This window comes from Anser cygnoides, chromosome 1 (genome assembly GCF_040182565.1).
Source record: "Anser cygnoides isolate HZ-2024a breed goose chromosome 1, Taihu_goose_T2T_genome, whole genome shotgun sequence".
Lineage (NCBI taxonomy): Eukaryota > Metazoa > Chordata > Aves > Anseriformes > Anatidae > Anser > Anser cygnoides.
In genome coordinates, this window is record NC_089873.1 from 45757662 (window position 1) to 45777760 (window position 20099).

The 20099-nt window shown below is 45.6% G+C and overlaps 2 protein-coding genes across 4 annotated transcripts in view; one reads left to right on the top strand and one right to left on the bottom strand.

Annotated features, from left to right (window-relative positions):
• Window positions 1-5213, bottom strand: part of WDR91 (WD repeat domain 91) — a 17659-nt gene extending 12446 nt beyond the window's left edge. The window contains exons 1-4 of the mRNA XM_013182543.3: window positions 5011-5213; window positions 3975-4154; window positions 2299-2506; window positions 1330-1412 (exon numbers count right to left, since the gene is read on the bottom strand). Coding sequence (XP_013037997.3) covers window positions 1330-1412; window positions 2299-2506; window positions 3975-4154; window positions 5011-5133 — 594 coding nt within the window. The 5' untranslated portion in view covers window positions 5134-5213. The remainder of the gene's footprint in view (window positions 1-1329; window positions 1413-2298; window positions 2507-3974; window positions 4155-5010) is intronic.
• STRA8 (stimulated by retinoic acid 8) lies at window positions 4149-19477 on the top strand. 3 transcript variants are annotated; one of them, XM_066994296.1, is made up of 8 exons: window positions 4149-4715; window positions 7426-7501; window positions 8933-9017; window positions 9416-9568; window positions 12228-12510; window positions 13816-13892; window positions 15650-15761; window positions 19157-19477. In XM_066994296.1, exons 1-8 carry the CDS (start codon window positions 4692-4694, stop codon window positions 19229-19231), a joined length of 885 nt encoding a protein of 294 aa, XP_066850397.1. In that variant the 5' UTR covers window positions 4149-4691; the 3' UTR covers window positions 19232-19477. The 3 variants fall into 3 exon arrangements, with proteins under 3 accessions (XP_066850397.1, XP_013038092.3, XP_066850386.1); XM_013182638.3 differs by lacking the exon at window positions 4149-4715 and adding an exon at window positions 5472-5729; XM_066994285.1 differs by lacking the exons at window positions 4149-4715; window positions 7426-7501 and adding an exon at window positions 5787-7108.
• Window positions 19478-20099: the final 622 nt, after the last annotated feature.

The following is a 20099-nucleotide window of genomic DNA, read 5'->3' on the forward strand; positions in this document are numbered from 1 at the left end:
TGTAGGTAGCTGTTTCCCTTTCTAGCTTGAGTAATTCTTAAAAAAAATAGTCTAGTTTTATGTCTGACAGAGAACACCTATCCAGTTTGTGATATAAATCAAAAGCAAGACGAAACAAAAACAACCCACCCCACAACCCAGCTTCAATCTGACCAGAAGTGCAGAATACAAAATTGGAAGAAATAAGAGTTCTACTTCAAAACACACCCTATCCTCCCCTCCTTATTCACTGACCATCTCTGCAGACCTGCCCTGGTAGTTTTCCTGCTCTACTGACTCCACACAGCACAGTGCCAAACCTTGCTTCTCTTAAGCCATAAAACCTCCGTTTTGAGATAAGTTTTTCTATTTTACTTCAACATTTTAGGACAGACGAACACAGAGTTGATCAGTTACCAAAACAATAGTAGCACAACACACGACAATGTTTTGTAACACAGGAGGGTAAAGCACAAAACTTAGATTACTGAAGCATTCATTTAGGGAGAACTTTTTTCTTGGAGTGTTTAAAGAAATGAAACTAAAGTCCTGCTTACATGAATAAGGTTTCCCACTTGTACAAGATCAGCCAGATGTGATCTGTAGTTTAGAAGATTCTTAAATTGTGTATCTCCCAAGTCTCTCTAAGGGGAGATTGTACTTGGAAAGGACCGATACGTCATATTTTCTTACACCTTTTCTCTAAACATCTGTGGATGTTACTATCAAAAACAAGACACAGAACTGGGTGACATTTTGTTGGAGCCGGTCAGCCTTTCTTACAGTAGGGTCTAGAATTTGGAAACAGATATTCACAACAACATTTGCATTAGTTGATTTAAATTACTTTAAGTGCACTTCAGCAGTGGTAAGTGGCCACGTCAGACGTAATGGTTTCTGCCTCTTCACCCTAAGTTGTTGCCACTTTCTATTGCACTGTCAGCTCAATCCTGGAGGCGACTGTCAACACCCTCCGTAAGTTTCACTGCAAAGTCAGTCATACGTGCACTTAACCTGCCATTAGTTTCAGCTTGGCAGAATTTGCAGCGTAGCAGAAAAGGCACTGCACAGGATCTGCACCCATCAGACAGCACAGGGAGAGGGACAGACGCCTCCAGCAGAGGCCCAGGAATGTCCTACAGACATTGCACTAATCATCATACGATCACAGCCCTCGGCTTGCTGGAGACAGTTCAAAGATAAACCAAAATAACACAGGTTTTCTGCAAGAACCTGCCTTGGAATAACTGCACTAAATTGAGGAGATACAATTTGCTTGGACAGACAGAACCAACTTCACAAAACTCACAGCCGTATAGTCAGCAAGTACAGAGTGACTTCAGCTCTCACCTTATGCCGCAAGGATTCATTTTCTTCTTGTATGAGACTGCTCCTGTGACATTCAGCTTCAAAGTTCAAAATGACTGGCACCGGTGAGAAACGTTAAAGAAAAACTCAAGGCAACAGCTTGTGCACAGCCGGCTTAATTCTGAAAACCAGCACTACCAGGCAATACTGGCCACGTGCCTTTCACACAGCAAGGGTGCCCCGTCCATACTACTGGCAAGAAGCACGTGCGAGGCCAGCGGACTGGTAACAACTTAGGTAACCTAAGCCAACTTTGTACTTGCACAAACTATTTCACATAGGCTTTGCAAAGATTTTAGATTCCTCCCTTTGAGATGTCAGAAGCGGAGGACAAGAGGGGTTATGACACTTCGTTAATGTACGCTGAGGACGTAGTTCAAGATGAATCGTATTCCAGCTGCAATGTAAACTCGCTCATCATGGAAGAAGGCCAGAACTCTACAGTGTGGGACAAAAGCTGTTCTTTCTGCTAATGCTGAGCATTATTATATTATATATTATATAATGCTGAGCATCTACTATATTGGGCTGTCACTACACAGCATCGTGAATGGATGTACCCAGACGAGGGTCTAACAGGAGAAGCTGGTTTAGTTATGGACTAGGACCCAAGGTTGCGTGCCTGTTTTGTATGCCAAGTAACCAGGAAAAGCACTTCACAAGATGTGCATACGATTTCTGACTGCTCTCCTAGTCACTGGCATAGGGATGAGTTCAGCATCAGCAGCAACCACAATTGTTTGTGCCCAGGGAATATAACGTATCATCGGGTAATTGAATAATAACTATTCCGACATCCTCTGGTAAACACCAGCTTCCTATTAAGGCTTGGCTCTAAGCAATCACCTGAAAGCAGAAGGTTCTGCAATCCTGTATTGTTGGCACCATTGCTGATAGTCAGCATAACACCAGGGCAAGGGAGATTTAACTCTTGGTTGCAGAAAAGGATATGCATGCACTGAAATAAGACGCTCAGGAAGTTGTGCAGGGAGACGATGAACGTATCTGCCCACTGGCGTGAGAAATATGTGGCAAAGGTGGGGTTGGAGTCTGGGGCAGGGAGGAAGGGCAGGACAAACCAATCCTTCCACTCCGCCTGGTTCTGGAGCTCGGAGGCCTGCTTGAGGAAAAACTCCTGCGCCTTGTCATTGCGGCCGCTCTGAAACAGAGGAGAACAGCGCTCACACCTCCAGTCACATCACTGCACCGGTTCTAAGCATCAATGCCTGATGGACACCGTAAGAGCTACTTTCACCACCAGAGCAACTGCTTAGAATTAAGACTCATGTGGGAACAAAAGAATTGCCCAAATGCCAGAAGCTCCCCAACACGCTTCATCCAACATTCTTTCCGGTCACCACAGTCTTGTTTAAAGGCCGAGGAAAATCAAGCTAATTCCTTGGCAACTTCCAGCTAACCCAGTACAGCTTTCCACTCACATGAGACACAAGTGGTGGCAAAATATACTTCAAATTACTCAATTCTACCACAGATGCAGCCTGAAAAAAAATTGATCTGATTCATTATTCAGACATGACAATCACACTCCAAGGTAAGCACAGGGCAAGAGAACAAAACACGAGAAACCACGCTTCCAGAAACATGCATTAGATTTTGACTCCTCCACTCCTCCACCAACATCCATCATTTAAGATTTTCAGTCAGGGAATGCAATCAAGGTGGAAATATTGCTCGTAAATCGTAAGAAATTAAACATGAATTGTTGACAGGTGTTTGTGTACCCTGCTTGCCAATGCTCTCCCTGGTTATTATCTTTCTTTCACTTTCCTAAGGTATTGTTATTTTCTGTTCTATTCAGAGCAGACAAAAACACTTTCATTTTCTCTCCCACATTACTTGTCCTGATTTGAAGCTCACATCTCCCCTCTCTCCTCTTTTATAAACTAAAACTGAACTCCACCAACTCCAAATGTCCCTTTTTCTTCTTCTAGACCCTCCAGCTTTCTTGATTCTTTAGGAACCCCGGTACCTGTAAGGACCGGCTGAGCCCTGCCAGCAGGTTACAGCAGAAGGAATACCAACAAGCCTGTCTGTTGGTCCCTAACGCTGCAATAAGGCCCTTCTCTACCCTACTGCTGCCTGCTCAGTCACTCCTTATTCTGCAACAGTGCAGTTGATTACACTTATCTAAGCAGAGATTTTATTTTGTTCTTGACTGTTTCCTCAACTTTAGAAGACTACTTCGAGCACTGACCTTGTCCTCCTGCGTTCTCACTGCCATGCCCCACGAGGAGGTGTTTAAGAACCTTATGATCTCTGCTGGTATCCACGTTATTAACAGAGCCTGAGCAGGACTGAGCTGACAGTCACAGCCATCCCATCTGCCAGGGACTGAGCCTGCCTTCGTGCCTGAGCACAAATGCCTTGCTCCCAGCTAACCGTATTCCCTCTTGCCTTCTGAGCTTCTCTATCCTCCTGCCTGCAAGCCCATCATGTGAGTCTGCGTCAAACTCTTTACCACGCTCTGATACATGACAGATGAATCGCTGACCCCCCACCAGGCGGGTCAGAGGCTCTCAGGGTATTTCCTTGCTCTGGTTTCAGACACCAGGAGGTTTTGTTTTTTTTTTTAAATCAGAAGCCTAAAAAAATCGAACCACCACCACCTGAACAGTATGGACGAGGTAGTATCGGAATAAGCTGGTTTTCAGCTTGTTCACCGTGGGCCGGTACACGTCTTCCAAACGGCTGAAAAGGCGCCGGTCCAGGTAACTCCAGTAATCCCGCAGGGCGGCCAGGTCGTAGCTCTGAACAAACTGCTGCAGCTGGTCCACTATCTTATCCACCTAAAGAGGGCAAAACGGGGAAGACTCCGGTCATGTGAGGGCTCTTTTTTGGCACGCGAGACTTTCTGCAACTTAACGCTGAGGAGCTTTAACTGCACGAGGAATGCCACAAATAATGCGCCAAGCCAGTCCTTACGCATCAGCTGAGAGAACAGAGGCAGTTTTTGACAAGAAGATTACATTCTGTTAAACACGGGTGTTTGTGGCTGCTTTTTTCTAAGCAAGCAAAACATTTCCACTTCTTCTGAAAGCCAGTTGATAACGAGGAACCAGGAATAACGTCGTTAAACACTGAAAACTCAAGCGCGGCACTTGGGAAAGAGCGTTATTTTTAGACTAAAGGGAAAAACTGTACTTAGCCAGCAGAAAAGGAGCTCAGAAAGAGGAAGAAAGCCCCGCTGTACTGGGAGCTTTGAAGCACTTTTAACTTGGATGTCATCTATTAGCGGGATTGCCACAGAAGCCTGTCACGCAAAGCTTTTTGTCATTATGGCTCTTTGGTAATCCTTTCTGCAATACGGATAAAGCACAGCGGTGATGGGGGCATCGATTTGCAGTTTGGTGAGTTCTGGTGGTCAAAATATGCTTTAAAAATAAAGAAGGTCCCGGAGCCTACACAGAATTTGACTGCTGAAGGGGATCAGTGCGTGGCTTGCCTCCCCCTCGGCGGTTAAATCTTTTGAGACACCACCTAACCTTTTAGGACACCATCTCATCTTTTAGAACACCACCCTAAAGCCTAACCTTTTAGGACACCATCTTTCAGTTAATATTTTAGGACATCACCCCCCCACACACACACATACACACACACCGCCCCCACCCCAGCCCCTCCGAGGCCCCGGCCCTGGCTCACCCGGAAGCCCTTCTCGCGGTCCGCCTTGATCTCGGCGTCCAGCTGCTTGAGGGCGGCGGTGAAGCCGCGGAAGAGCAGATACTCCCGCACCAGCTCGTCCGTCCGCTCCGCCGCCGCCGCCATGGGGGCGCCGCCGGCTCCGCCCGCCCAGCGGCGGCGAGGGGGCGCCCGGCCCCGAGCGACGCGGCCCGGCCCGGCCCAGCCCAGCGCCGCGCGGACTACAGCTCCCAGCGCGCCCTCCCGCCGCCTACCGGCGCAAGGCACGCCGGGACTTGTAGTCCTCACCGCGCGGCCATGAGCGCAAACCCACCCGTGCTTTCAGCCTTCTCCAGCCGGCGGCCGCAGCCCGCGTTTTTCCCCTCGCTCCCATTGGCCGCCGCGGGGCTCCAGCCGCGCTCCCATTGGCCGCCCGCCACGTGCGCCACGTGTTGCTGGGGGCGGCCGGGCAGAGGCGCGACGGTGGCGGGCGGGCGCCGACCCCGCGGGCAGGGCGCTGCGCTCGGCGTGCCCGTGGTGCCCGGCGGCCGCCGATGGAGGCAGCGGGCGGCAGCCCCCGGCTGTGTGTCAGGCTGCGCCCCGGGCACCCGGAGCCGCGGGAGCCGCAGCCCCGCGCGGGGAGGAGACGCTTGTTGCAGGCGCGCCGCCAGGCAGCGCTGGCCGGGCTCTTCGGCGTCCTGCAGGAGGCTGGGCCGGCCTGGGCAAAAAGCTCGGCCTCTAAGGTGCGGAGCACTGAGCGCGATTCTCGCCCGTTGCTGCCGTACGCACGTGTTTACATGAGCTATATCCATTGGGGTGGACGCCGTGCCTTCAGGGATGCCAGCACACGCGTAATTTCACTCCGGGCAGCTTTCCCGGATCCTTTTTTCTTTGCGGCTGGCAGCTCGTCCTGAGCAAATTACTGGCTCTGCGGTCTGGGTCACGGGCTTATCGCGTGGCTCGTCTGCACTCTTCTTACGTGGTTTTTTTTGCAGCTTCCTCCTGGTCGTGTTCTGGAGACAAATCAAGGGGTCCCATGATTAAACTATCTTAATTTCACAGCGTTTCGGTATGGAATTGGAAGTAGTGAATTTAGGGACAGAAGTTGTTACGGGGAAGAAAGTAACTCATTCATCTTTTGAAGTGCATTTTGTCTTTAAGGCACTGAAAAAAATAAGGCAGAAAAAGAAACCTGTTAACTGGCCTCTTCTAAACTAAGAAACTACTTAATCAAAAAAAAGGTTTATAAAGAAGAGATTAACCAAAAGTGCTACTGAAAAGGTGTATAGTACTGTGCCCAAAGCAGAGGAAGAATCATCAGGATTCCTTTTCTTCACAGCTCTGCCACCAACCCATTTAGATTGGTTACTTCCAGTTTTCCAGTTTGTAAAATGATGGTTTTAAGATGGTAATCATGCTTGTAAAGTGCCTTTAGGTTCTGAGCATGCTAAATGCTGCTCTGTGGGTACTGTGCCAACCGGGCCCCTTACCTCTCGTGAAGTTTGAGGTAAGAGTTCAGTTTGCCATGTTCTGAAGAAAGTGCAAGTTAGGTTGAAGTCACCATAATGCCGGAAACGAAGACTATACAGGTACTTGTTTTGTCTGATCTGACCGTAGTATCTTCACATACCGGTTCTTGGCACTGCTGTTTCATAGTATCGTGCCCATCGCATGACTTCTGGGATCCAAGGAAGATCAGTATCTTCAAGGGCTTAAATACAGAAGCTTAATCCTAATTTAGTGCTTAATGCCTGGCTGGAATATCTGGTTTGAAAGCTCTGCGAGATGGACCTCTTGTCCATGGTGACTAGATGTTCTCTCTGAGCATGTAAATCTTGAAATGTTTTTGAGATGGGTAGGTATGTTTAAAGGCATCGACATACATTCTTCACTATGCCTGCTATAAATAATGAAGGAATGATCTGCAGCATTGAAGTTACTCCAGTTCACGGCAGCGTAGCTGAGAGTAGAACATGGGAAGGGCTTCTACTGAAACCCTCATCAGAAGTGAATGGTAAAGTCTCATGCCTTAAGTCAGCAGACATCCAACAAGCCATGCTGCAGGCATGGTATTTCTGGACAAGCTTCAAGAAGGGAATGGTCCAAACAAGAACAGCTGCTGGTGAGAGATCAGACTGAAGTAGCAAATGTCTATGTGACTCAGGATTATGTTAATGCATTATATAACGTACTTATATTATAGAATATTTATATTTTGTATTTAATTTTGCACTGCTCTTGGTTCTTTCCCCTTCTCATTAGGGTATGGGAAGCTGGTGAAACAACACAGTTGTTTCCTCAGAGACGTCGAGATAATGAAGAAAAAGTGGGGGAAAAAAAAACACCAAGGCATGTTAAAACATGAATCCAGTCAGAGCAGAGAGCAGTCAGTTCTGATCTCTTTTTTTTGTTTTGTCTTGTCTTGTTTTATTTGTTTAGTATCAGGTTTTGTGTAAGGCTAAGAAATACATCCAGGAGCTGGAGCAAACGTTGGGTTCTTTGCTGAAGATGAAAGGTACTGCAAGCATTTGCCTGGATGTGGTTTTTACTTCTTTGTTAAATAGAGGCGGGTGCGTGGCTGCTCCCATTGAGGATCAGACTTCAGTGTGACTATTTGTAGCAGTAAGTAAGGGACAGCACAGTGTCTATCAACCCACTGAGCACTGTACCTCAGAGGTCCCCAGTCATTCCTGGGCCACGCAGAGGAAGGAAACAAGTGATGTCTGCTGTCCCACAGCAGCAGGCAGCTGGGGCAGGGTGCTGTCCGTTCACCCCACTGCCTCCTGCCCAGCCAGCCTGGGGCTGGCGTGGGTCCCCAGGCTGCCTCTGTGGGCTCCGGGGGCTGCAGGAGCGTGTGTGCTCCCAGCCACAGCACAGCGGGAGTCACAGCTGCCACAAGCACCCAGCACTGCAAACCAAGCACAGCCAGAGCTTAAGCTTCAAAAAGCAGCATCTGGTTTGAGTTACAGGAGGAGCAGAGAAGAATCTGTTGAGAATTTGCTCACAAAAGTGTAGGAAGTGGAAGCCTTTAGATACACGTTTACTCCAGTAGAAACAGGTAAGAGATGATGTGGGTTTTGCTTTCCCTTTCAGCTGGGCAGGTTGTCTTCACGCACTTCTCCACTGCTGCTGACATCGTGCAGCTCTGGCACGTGCTGGTGGCAGTGGAGGGAGGCAGCTCCCACTGCTGGGCTTCGCGCCCTGCCAGTGTTGCCAACTGCTTACTGGTGCTGGCCACTGCCTCCAGTGGCAGCAAGTAGGACTGGGTGCCGATTTGGTAGAGGCTTTGGACACGTTTTTACATCCTTTCAAGTCTCCAAAATATGGTCAGATAGAAGAAACACGTTGCTATTCATGCAACTTGCACCTCCAGTAATTTTCATCAATTAAAAGTCACGGTGCTTAAAGAATCAAACTCCTCTGAACCCACGTCCTCGGGTAACCTGTAAAGGTCACAGGCAGAAGGAGTAGTTTGACAGAGCAAATCTGAAGGCATCACAAGCAGTGGGGCTGGTTGAAGAGAGTTCTGAGGTAAACTTCCCCTTTGATTTACTTACATACAGGTACAATTCATACTGTTGCTGAATCACAGAGTTGGTTGTCAGGAGTTTTTATGTGCAATTTGCTCATTACATGGCAATCGTGAAATACTGAATTGACTGGTACTTGCCTGGACTTCTGATTTGCTAGTTGCTTTCACCATCAGTTCTGTCAATGTTACGAAGACAGCATTAGATTCTGAGTTCCTCAATGCTCAGAAACTCCCAGTAATGCCAGTTTCATTGTAGGAGAGGCAGAGGGGTGTCATTTCACATCACTTTGTCTAATGAAGAGCTCTGGCTCGTGAAGGACCAGTTGTTAGAATTATTCTGCTTGATTGGGATTGAGGATGAGAGGGAAGCCAAATGCTCCACTGATATGACAGTTACTTTTCTGCTGACAACAGAGTCCTTCAGTCTGGAGGAGGGGAACCCGTCCAGCCTGGAGGAAGTCAAGGAGGAATATGTCAAGAGGTACTTCAACAATCACAGGTAAGGGCTTATACTAATCAAGGAAATAGGATAATACTTTGCATTTGCTTCCATTCCAGCATCTCTGAGCCTTTTTGTCATTGTTACTGAATTTCCAAGCAGAGGCCTTTCATCATGAGGAAAAGATGAAGAGATTTCACGTGAACCCCTCTAGTCCCACGCACTGCATGAGCACTCTGTGCATCTTGTTGGTCTCATTTCCAATCAGTGCTTGTATTCCTTTAACCTCCTGCACAGCTTGTCTCCACCACAGGCCTAGTTTGCTTGCAAAGCAAAAGGAGGAGGGAAAACCAGCTTAGGAAGAATGGTCCTGGACTCTGGAGTGACCATGACAAGGATGTTATTAATCCAGTTAAGAAGTTGTTTATTTGGCTTTTTTTCCTGTGTGTTCTTTTCAGCACTGCGTCACCCTCAGGAGCTGTGAGTGAGAGTGATTCCACCATCTTGTATCTGATACAAGAATGTGAAAAACAAACAATGGAAGAGGATGGGAAGCCAGTATTTAGCCAGTACCCAAGCACTTCATCCCCAGAGCTGGTGGAATTTGAACGGTAGGTGCACCCCAGCTCGCCTTCATTTTTTTCATTTGCATTAACACTGCATCCAGTCGCTGCTGTACATGAAACCCCCCTGGAGCCTGCATCTGCCTTGCAGAAGCCTTGTGCCAGCAACTTTGGCCCTGTTGGCAATGAAGCTTGAGCACCTCCAAGTTCCCTTGCCCATGGCTGCCATGTGAATGGACTCCAAGCATCCTGTCAGCCCCCTGCTCTCCCAGCCTTGGAAAATCCAAGTGGATTTTTTCCACCCATTCTTAAGAAAGAGAGGAAAAAAACGTTCAAGTGTGTCAGTGCTCTTCTAGAGCTTCACCACGATAAATTTACGTGGTTTCTTTTGTTTTTTTCATTGAACTGGTGTGTTTTTATAAATTTCTCATTGGATTATTCATCAAAACGAGACTGCAGCTCTGCCAGCAGATGGCACCAGCCTACCGCTACTGTGCCTGCTTTTGCTCCTGCGAGAGCCAGAGATGGCTCTGGTAAGGTATCATTTGCAAGACCTTGAAATGTGCTGAATCAAGCTTTTTTGGGGGAAGGAAGCCCTACTTCATCAAAGGCTGCATAACGGAGCCATAAACACTTGTCTTTCCCCTTCTTCACTGACAGTGTAGACCAGGGCCTTTGTAGGGCTCTGTGGGCTCTGGGCACTTACCCTGCTGCTTTATTGCAGGCTGCACTTGGTTCTAGGCTAATTCTTCTCACAAAATGATCAATGACAACATGCATAAAATAGTAGGGAGACTTCAGCAAACAAAACAGCTTCTTGGTGATAGTCTGGTCGCGTTATTTGGGCAGCATCTGAAAGACATTGAGCTTCTACAGAGTTTTTCCTTCTAGCCACGTCCTGCAGCTACAGCTGCTAGGACTAGGCACTGCTCCGTCCTGTGCAAAGTGTGGTTGTGTCCTTCCAGCTGGGAAGGAAGTTGTTGAGTCATGGTTAGTCCAAGGTTATTTTCTTTAGCAAGCAGTCTAATGGTGATTCGTGCTTTGTTTGAGAAACTCCAGAGCCTTCGTTTGGAGCTGTTTGAGAAACTGCTCAGAATTCTTGGTGAGGGCAGCAGCTGATGTGAGAACAGTTATCCCCCTTATGGTATTTGCCATAAAAATGTTGGAAAATACTTCACAGCATGGAAATTAGAGGTTAAACATGTTTGTGTGTGGGATTATTTTATATTTTCAATATTGGTTTACTAAAACAAATATTTACAACAACCAAGAGACAGCTCTTTGGAGTTTATTTCTTGTTCAGTAGTTGAGTTAGTCAGGAAATGTGCCTGACTGGGACATCTTCCAGGGAATCATCCTGAGCCCAGTAAAACTTAGTAACAATGACTGCTGTTTATAGAGCTCTTGCTTTTTGCTCCTATGAACTTGTTAGTTTCGTCCAAGAGGCTCTAATAATCTAATCAACATAAACTAACCTTCAGTGCTGCTTTCTAAAGTAGGCGTCATTACCCCTGGTTCAGTGTGCCACACGGTGCCAACAGAAGAAGCAGGCTCTTCCTGCAGTTTGGTCACCAGGTTGAAATTACAACATTAATGTTCAATTGGCAATTTTATGATAGACATCACAGAAGTCAGTCTCAGATGTAAAGTGGAGGAAACTGAGCTCCCATGCCCAGAGTCAGACCTTCCAGGCCCAGGGTAGTCTCCTTCTGTCTGCATGTGCAGTACCTAATGCATCAGGGTATGACCTCAGCCAAGAGTTTTATGAGTACTGCAATGCCAGTAAAAGTATAAAAAGTGACTTGCAGTGCAAGAGCCTCAGGATACAAAGGCAAGTATGCAAAATTTATGAAATGCCAGAATGAGGTTTGCCTCTGCAACAAGTACAGCCCGTAGCAGCCCGGAGCTTCTGTTCTGAGGCAATCCTGCTGAGGCTCTGGCTGGAGCCTGCCTTTTGCAGATGAAATCTTGGCAGAACAGCGTTGCTAAAATCTTCTGGCAGTGTTGGGCAACATTCAATAATTGTATGAAGTCTTAGAGGGAGAAGTCAGTGAAGTAGTCTCGAATCACAGCTACTCCCTGCTCTCCTGATGGTTGTGATCGCATGACAGGATCTTTCTGGGTAACAGCTACAACAGTCAGGTAGGTTCAGCACAGCAACTTTATTAGACAGGTCTATTGAGGTGTCAATTCAATTGTTTAACAACAAACGTTGCACAGTAGTTACTTATCTGCAAAGTCAAAGTTTAATTGCTAATCTGAGGTAATGTTAATTATATCCTTGGCTTACCTCCCAAATACCAAGCAGTCACTCAGTCCCTGGGAAGATTCCTTAACTGGCATCCTGAGCTGAAGGGAGATCACCACCTCTGCTCTGAGACCAGCTGGCTCAGGCAGGAGTGCTCAGAAGGGCTCGGTTTGTCAGCATGGTTTATCTGTTGTCGTCTGTGGTCCGCTGTTTCACAACGGTTTGTTTTGCTTTTAGATCTTCTAAAACTTGACATGAGGAACTGCATCTTGTGCAAGGGCGAAGGTCATTTCCACCACATACGTTGCAACAGCTCAGCATTGACTATGGCCATGGTTGCGACTGAGTCAAGCCTTTGGTGTTCTGCTGTCACTGGACGTCTTGTCCCTCCACACTGATTTGCAGCATATGGCTGCGTGATAGCTTGGTCTTGAGATGCTCCTTTTCCTTTCCTTACAGGTACCTGTATGTTTATAAGCACACAGTAGACCTGCTGATAGAGCATGGAGTTGTTTGCACTAAGGAGGCACCTCTTCCTGTGGTCTCCATGGCTATTTCACACCTCTGGCAAGAACTTTCTGAAGAAAGGAGAGACAGCATCTTGCAGTACTGTAGCCAGAGAGATTTCCTCCTGGATCCGAAGGCTGCTTGCCAAGAACCTGCGTGCACTGATGGTGACGTGAGGGACAGTCAAGGTAACAGTGAGGAAGCCAGTGGTTCCTCGATCTCTACACCGGAGGAAGTAAGTGCTCAGTAACACACATCCTCTGCTTCTGAAACCCAAGCCAAGTTGCTAATTGGCACTGCAGCTTTTAATTGGAGCCATACAGTAGTTGTAATTAAGCTTTCCCAAGACCACTTGAATGCATATGTGGAGACAATAAACAGTCTGAGTAAACGTCTGCATCAAATTCTCTCTTAGTAAGATATAAAGCAAGCTCTAGGAGTGCTGTGGCAGTAATCCTGCTGGTCTTCACTTACCTGTGGAGTTTCTGTGCTAGGCAACAGTTTAAAGTTTGCTCTAACTTGCCCAGGAGTCAGGAGAAGGAAGGATTATACAGTTGCTGTTCTTTGCAAGTCCTCCAAGGAGGACACGTGAGCTAAATCCAGAAGAAATGCCTGGCTTCCCAAGAATTGTAGTGTTCCTGCCTGCTTTTTTTTTTTTTTTTCCCCTGGTAATCAAAGCACTTGGTAGCCAAGAGAAAGTATTTGTAGGCCAGTTTCAATGATACAGGACTAGTGACTGCCCATTCCATGCATTTCTGCAGAGCCAAGAATTCAGCGACTATGTAGGCCAGGGCATGTGTTTAAAAAAAAAAAAAAAAAAAATCAAATAGCAGCCAACTCTTCCTAAACTGTTCTGGAGCTCTGATTACTTAAGCAACTAGCTGCTCAAAGATGTGTGTAATTTTACTAGTTGCAAGGGAAGGACAGAGGTTCACCTTCAGCAGATATGTGCATTGCATTGACGAGCTCTTTTTGAGTCACAGGACGCTTAGGCAATTCATTTTGCTGACCTACTTAACAAATGTCATGGGGATGTTGCACGTACAGTACTTTCTGGCACAGAAAGTGTGTGATCTACATTATGGCAAAGTGAACTAATGAGCTTATTGGTCTGTCACATGGAGAATCCAAACTCCTTTGTAAGCCAGACCGTACACTGGAATTGGATTTGTGGAGAATGGCTGATACAGCTGAGATCCCCAGCCGTAAACAATGCAACAGCCCACAGTCAAGTCTGAAAAGCACTGTTAAAATTCATGCTTTTACTGATGTTTTGGGAGATGTAATGCAGGTCTAATTCTTGGAGGTTGAAGCACAGGCCTAAGGGAACGGACTAACCTTGTGTTCCTAGTCATGAAATATAGCTACACCTTATTCCTGTCTCCGCAAAACCCTGTAGGTTTACTGTAGCAGTAAACATACCCGTTAAATGGAAAGAAGGAATATCATGCTTTTAAAGACTTAATTATTAAAAATTATGCCCTAGGTAAAACTGTTTAGTGGCTGGATATATTGACATTCAAAGTGTTTTCTCTGACAGGTAATGTTTGAAGATGCGTTTGATGTTGCTGCTGGTTTCCTTGACACAAATGAGACTCAGGGAACGTCTAGCCAGAGGTAAATTACAAACCCACCCCTTTTATGAGACGGAATAACTTAATAGCCGACAGTCAATACTCCACAGCAAGTTTGCATGGAATAAGTCAATAGCCTAACTCTCTTTTTTTATGCCTAACTTTTAGTAGATGGTTAAAATAGTAGCATACGGCAATTGTGCTCACAATAGTACTGTCTCTTAAGGTGTATGAGTGAAATGATTAATAATCATTATAGCAAAACCAGGAAGACTCGCTTACTGAGAGTGCCCAGTCACTTTGGGGTAACCAGGGCACTGTTAGTGACTCTTTCTGGTAAATCCAGGAGTCTTCCTTCTGGATAAATGGATAAACCCTTCTATTTTTTTTTCCTCCACTCTGCATAGCTTTACATCTTTCAAATTACAAGATTTTTAATGTTTTCCTTTTCTCTCTCACTTACCAGGTCTATGAGGACCATAAGGCATTCACTGGATAAGTCAGTAATCATGAACTGTACTCTCACGTAATGAGACAAAAATAATATATTTTTTAATAATGTCTCTCTTAACCTTTTTCAAGTACTCTAATTTCATCAGAAAGAGGTGATCAAGCTAAAGTGCAGTTGACCTGAGCAGTAACATCAAAGAAACACAAGACCTATTAAATAATAATAGGTTTTTCGTCTGCAGGTCAGATCACAGTTACCTAGGAAAGAACATGTCAGATACAAAACTAGCATTGCCTTTGATTTTCCCATTAGACCAGAAAGAAAAGGGTTTCTTTCCTCAAGAGGAAAATCACATTGACTCCTCTCTTATGTATTCTTGCTGCTTAGTCTCAGTTTTTTTTTCTCTTTCCAAGTAGTGTTTAATCCCTTTTTTGACCCAGTTTTTACTTATTTTTCCATACTAAGAAATGCACACATCTTTAGCATGCATCTTCACTATTTCTCCCCAATTCCTTTTTGCACTTCCAGAACAGCATGAATGGAAATAACGTTGTTCAGACTGTTGATCAGAATACTCCTGAATACATCATACGGCTTTAACAAAGCATGTATCCACTAAATGACATTGATTAGGTCACAATTGCTGTTTGCTTTTGAAACAAGTATTCGTTAATACTGCAATGTATTACCATCATCTTTGCAGTCTTGTTTTAGCCCCAAACTAGATTAGTATTTCAGTAGACAACATTTATCCTGTTCCCTTCTTTTTCCTATCACCCTATGCCTTTTAATTCCGGACAGAGGTGTGGTGGCAGAACCTTGTAAGATCCCAGGGAGAATATGGAGGTGAAGTGCAGAGTGATTATCTGAGCTTGTTACCAATGTTGCCCATTACCAAACTTGCCAGTGACAGCTGTGTCATTTCATGACCACGTTTTTATTGTGTTCTCTCAAAGACTTTACAAAAGAAGACAGTATTGCTCCTCTGAACAAGCCTACAAAATACTCTACTAAATAGCCATTGTTGCTCTCTGTTACAAGGGATGTATACTCTTCCCTAAAACAGTTACCACAGCTGTAATGCATCAGTGGATCTCTTTGTTGTGACAGTGGCTTCTTGTACTGCAGTTCTGTTCTTAATATCTTCCTCTCATTTGTTAGACAATATCTCCTCCCTACATACACCTCCACTCCTCCCTATCTTTTATACCCATTGTCTTTATTATCAGGTTTGTCTTGAAAACAACTTGTCTTCTTTAATTTATAAGTAAAATATGGAGGAGGGAAAATAAATAGGAGGAGAAAAGAGGGAACGAGACCTTAAACATAACTTTGGGTTCCATTTTCAGTTCAGCATTTGCAAGCTACACTTCTGAAAATCCAGAGGATGACCACAGACTCTATCTGCAGATCACTGACTTCCTAAAAAGCCTTTTCTTTGCTAATGCACAGTTTTGCCAGGTAAGCTTTGCCACAGGGTTCCTTACAGAAGGAGCAGTCTATTTCTGTCACTGTCAGGAAGGAATTTCTGTTTTCCATGCTTCAGATCATATTGTCCAGAATTTCTAAAACAAGAGCTTGGGGTTTATCACTTCAGATGTGTCATTCCAAAGGTCACTAGGATTGCCTCTGTAAGACACAAGGTTTGAGGTGTCATTATTACTTAGAATCTTACTAAAAATCCAAATGACATGATTTTTTTTATTATTATTGTTTTATTAATTGAAGTTGCAGGTTGAAAAGCTTGAGTGATCTCATGTAAGCAGGTAAAGCTGTGCCTGCTCTCTCCATAACTAAAAGCCTCTTGATTCTGAGCTCAATAGGGACCAGCTTGTGCTTTGTCTTGATGCCAGGTTCCCTACCCTCAGCCCCTGTCTGGCAGGCCTTAAGAGCAGGGTAATTATGCTCTTAAAAGAGAACAGCTCTTAAAAGAGAGCAGCTGCTGTGCTGTGCCTTACCCTCAGCCTGCTGTTGCAGGTTCACTGAGCCAGAAGCCTTTGTATTTGCAATGTTCTTCCTCCTGTTCTTGTCCTCCTGCCAAGGAGGTATCTGAGATCTCACACATGGGTAGAGGACCAAAAGGGAGAGATCCCTCAGCAAGAACATGCTTGTTTGGGCTCAGAGTTGGTTGTGCCTCTGCAATGGCCACTGTTCTATCTTTTTTTTTTGCTATCATTCAGCTTCCACCTGCTCTCTGTTACATGAGCAGACGTTCCTTTAAAGAAAACAATGTTTGTGATGAAGGGTAATTGAGACCCAGCCCCCACCCCCCCCCCCCCCCCCCCCAAAAAAAAAAAAAAAAACACACAAAACAGAAACTAGTATTACACCACTTCCTAAAACACTCAGATAAAACTCTCACATAGTTTGGTTCCCACTATCTCATGGAGATATTAGCACTAGAGGGGGTTCAGAGTATGGCAGCAGACGCAGCAAAAGCTATTAAACAGGAGCTACTAGAGTAGGGCTCTTCAGCAAAAAAGACTGAGGGGTAGCATGAGAGAATTTTGATCCTAAATGGATTTGGTACACAGAATGATTGTTCATTGCTGTAAGACCAGAAGTAGAAAGCACCCAATGAAATGAAAACAACATAGTCCAATCAGGCCATTGACAGTATACCTGAAAGTCTAGATACAATTGCCAGCTCAGAACCTCCTCACAGCACGGTGTGCCAGAATGCAGCAGCACGTATTATGGAACAGAGCATGTTGTATGCTATATTCTTGCACTTCTTGTCTAAACATCCACTCCTGGCCATTGTCAGAGACAAGGTGCTGATCTACACAGCCCTTTGGTCTGTGAATTACTGTGTTCTGCATAAAAACAAGGCTCTTCCTGTGTTTATGTAAATGACCATGAACTGACGATGCTTAGAAAAGAAAGATCAACTGTAGGCAAGATAGAGTATTTTTGAGTTGTGGTTGTCATGCCTTGGTGCTGCTTTTGTCCTCCTGCTTGGTGCTGTATTGTTATACGGGAGCCCAAGCCCACCTCACAGCTCCCAGACTGTGGCATGAGTGGTAGTGAAATACAGCAGACTGGCAGTTGACTGAGAACTGCACATCCAAAAGGAAGTAAAAGACTGTGCACTTTTTTTTTTCCAGTACCTTTGGGTTGTCTGTGATGAGACAATAAAAAGGGAGTCTGAGCAGAAATCACCCAGGCTAGAGCGTACTGATAATATGAAGGTTGCAATCTGTTTTGGTTTAGATAACTGCAGTACAGCACATCTAGAGAGCCCTGCCAAGAGGGGAAAAAAAATACAACTGACAAGAGTTTTTTGTTTTGTGAGCAGAAATTCTGCTCTGTCTCTGAGCAAATAGTTGGAGGCAGTTAGGGAAGTGACTGCTGAGTGGGCCTAGGGAACATTTCAGCTAGCTTGAAACACTAACTCTGGCAGCAGCAGAGAGCTCAGTGTAGGCTACACAGCTTAGCCCAGAAATTGGTTTACTCAGGGCTCTGGAGACTCCTGGACTTGTCTGGGTTATGAGACAAGTAACTTGCTTACCTTGTGGGTGTCACTGAGTCCCTGCAGACTGTTCCACTTCTCCGACGCGGTGCCGGTACACCAGCCCAGGAGTCTGGGCAGTGCTGGTGGCATGGGTTATCCCGAGGTAAGTGAAGTCCTGATGCACTGTGCACACACATGGTAGATGATACAGAGGTGGGCAGCAGGTAAAGTGCTAAGGCAAGGTAACCAACGTGTACCCGACTAAGTGTGAAAGGCAGCCTGTGGTCTCCTTCCCTCCCATCTGCAGAGCTGGTGAGGTGACACATTTTATTGCTGCTCAGTACATGCCAGTTCTGTGTTATGCCATTTGCAGTTAACTATCCAGGTACAAAGTATTGTTGGGTTGTGCGCGTCTGCTGGTTTGTAGTCACAGCTCCTCTTGAGCTGCGGCCCTGGTGCTCAGGGCTGCCAAGGTCACGCACCCCAGTGATGTAAAATGCTTGAGAAAGAATCACACAGGAGGAGGGAGGAAATCGTCTGGACAAAGAAAGGGAGTGCTCTTAAAAGGACATTGGCCCAAAAATGACAACAGGAGCATGGAAGCTACATGGTACAGAAATATTGCTGAGCGTGGGAATAGTTAAACAATCTTGTCAGCTGTCCAGAGCTGTTGTCATGAGACAACATAACAAGAGATGCTAAGCAGTAAAGGCACTAAAAGTTTATTTGGATTGAGGTTCAAAGTTTTTAAAGTATCTAAGTAGAAGTCTGCTTTTTTTCTAAATTGTATTGAGTACCTTTGCATCTTCAGATGCACGCTTTCTTTTAAAATTACAGATTTTAGATGAGTCATTTTGCAAGCAAGAGCAATTTAGTGCTCCTTAAGCTATACGTTTTATAAATATCACCTGTTTTTAAAAGCAGCCTTTCCCTGACAAGTCTTGCATCAATGCAGAAGGTGGACTGGATTGATTGCAGACACAAATGCTTTCATCTCATAGACTTTGATTTCTCAAGAGCCACTTACGCTCTGTAAGCTGGTCAAGAAGACCATTTCCTTCGATTGCTAAAAGCAGCAAAGCCTGAAGTCAGTAAAAGTTAAGGGCTCGAGGAAGCTCTTGTATCTTCAGAGCCTGTTACGTGATATGTTTGCTACCACAGTCAGTAACGTAAGTCCAAATGATGTAAATAGAGGCAGGGTGAAGCCCTGTCGTTTTTAGAGTGAAGTTGGTTGGGAATTTGAGACATTCTTCGTCAGGCACCTCAGGCACTTGACTGACAAGCTGCTGATTCAGGGAGGCACATTAGCTGACACCTGCCAGCGCTTGACCAACCAAGCACTTCGAAACACGATCAGCTACTGTGCTTTTTAACCTTACCTGGCTTTGGGGGGGCGTTTCAGGAAGAAGATCTTCAGTTTGATTATGAGACTGTGATGCTGAGGTGCACTGAGACCTTCGATGACGAAGATTTGTAAATAGTGTCCCTGTTGGCTAAAGTTTTGCCAAGCACTGCTGGATACACCAGTCATGTGAAGAGACTGCACCTCTTTCGGTGGAGCACCTTTCCAAGCAGAATGGGGAGACACCGTGTTGAAATGGTTTGTTATTGTTAACTTCCCTTCCCTCGTCAGTGCTTCTTGACATACCAGTTGAGCAATTTATACTTTTAAAAGTTTCAGATTTAAAATGTTTATAAAATCTTAAGGAATATTTTTGTCTGTGGCTTTTTAATGCTTAACCTCACTTCACAAATATACTTGAGGCATGTGATGTTTGGTGACCTTGCCTAGCATAGGCTGTGGAAGAGATGCAGAGAGGGCACGTCACTGGCATCCTACATATCCCAGACTGCAACCTGCAAAAATCATGAAGTGCCTCCCAGCATCCTGCTAGTGACTACTTTACTATTTTTCATCTTGGGCTGGCAATGAAAAAGGAATTTCTTTGCAGAGAGTGAGATGGAGCAGCCAGGATTTGGGGCTGAATCCAAAAGGGCTGGGCTGTGTCCCAGCACTGCCTCCTACGTAGGCTGTGATGCACACAGCTGTGTTCACCCAGTCATGTGGAGATATTGGTGCCAAAGTGCAAGGAGGGATAACTCTTCTGGAGCACGTCTCGTCAGTCTGGTTGAGGCTGTGGTAGTACTCACAGATGGACACTTGCCAGGCTGTTCTGTGAGGGGAGGTCCTGCCTTGCAGATCCTGCTTTGGTTTAAGAGCTCTGAGTTCTCCAGAGCATGACCTTGTCTTTCCGTCACCTGTCTGGTGTGCTTCATGTGTACAGGTTGTCATTGCCTTGGTGCCTTAGGCAGTGCTGACTCTCCGTCCTCCTCCTCTCCTTCTC

What these genes read in the sequence shown, in the direction of transcription:
- STRA8 (XM_013182638.3), top strand. Translation starts at nt 5,541, where the DNA reads ATGGAGGCAGCGGGCGGCAGCCCCCGGCTGTGTGTCAGGCTGCGCCCC. An exon ending in CAAAAAGCTCGGCCTCTAAG is followed by an intron (nt 5,730 to 7,425) that starts GTGCGGAGCACT and finishes TTATTTGTTTAG; the next exon opens with TATCAGGTTTTGTGTAAGGC. An exon ending in CGATCTCTACACCGGAGGAA is followed by an intron (nt 12,511 to 13,815) that starts GTAAGTGCTCAG and finishes TTTCTCTGACAG; the next exon opens with GTAATGTTTGAAGATGCGTT.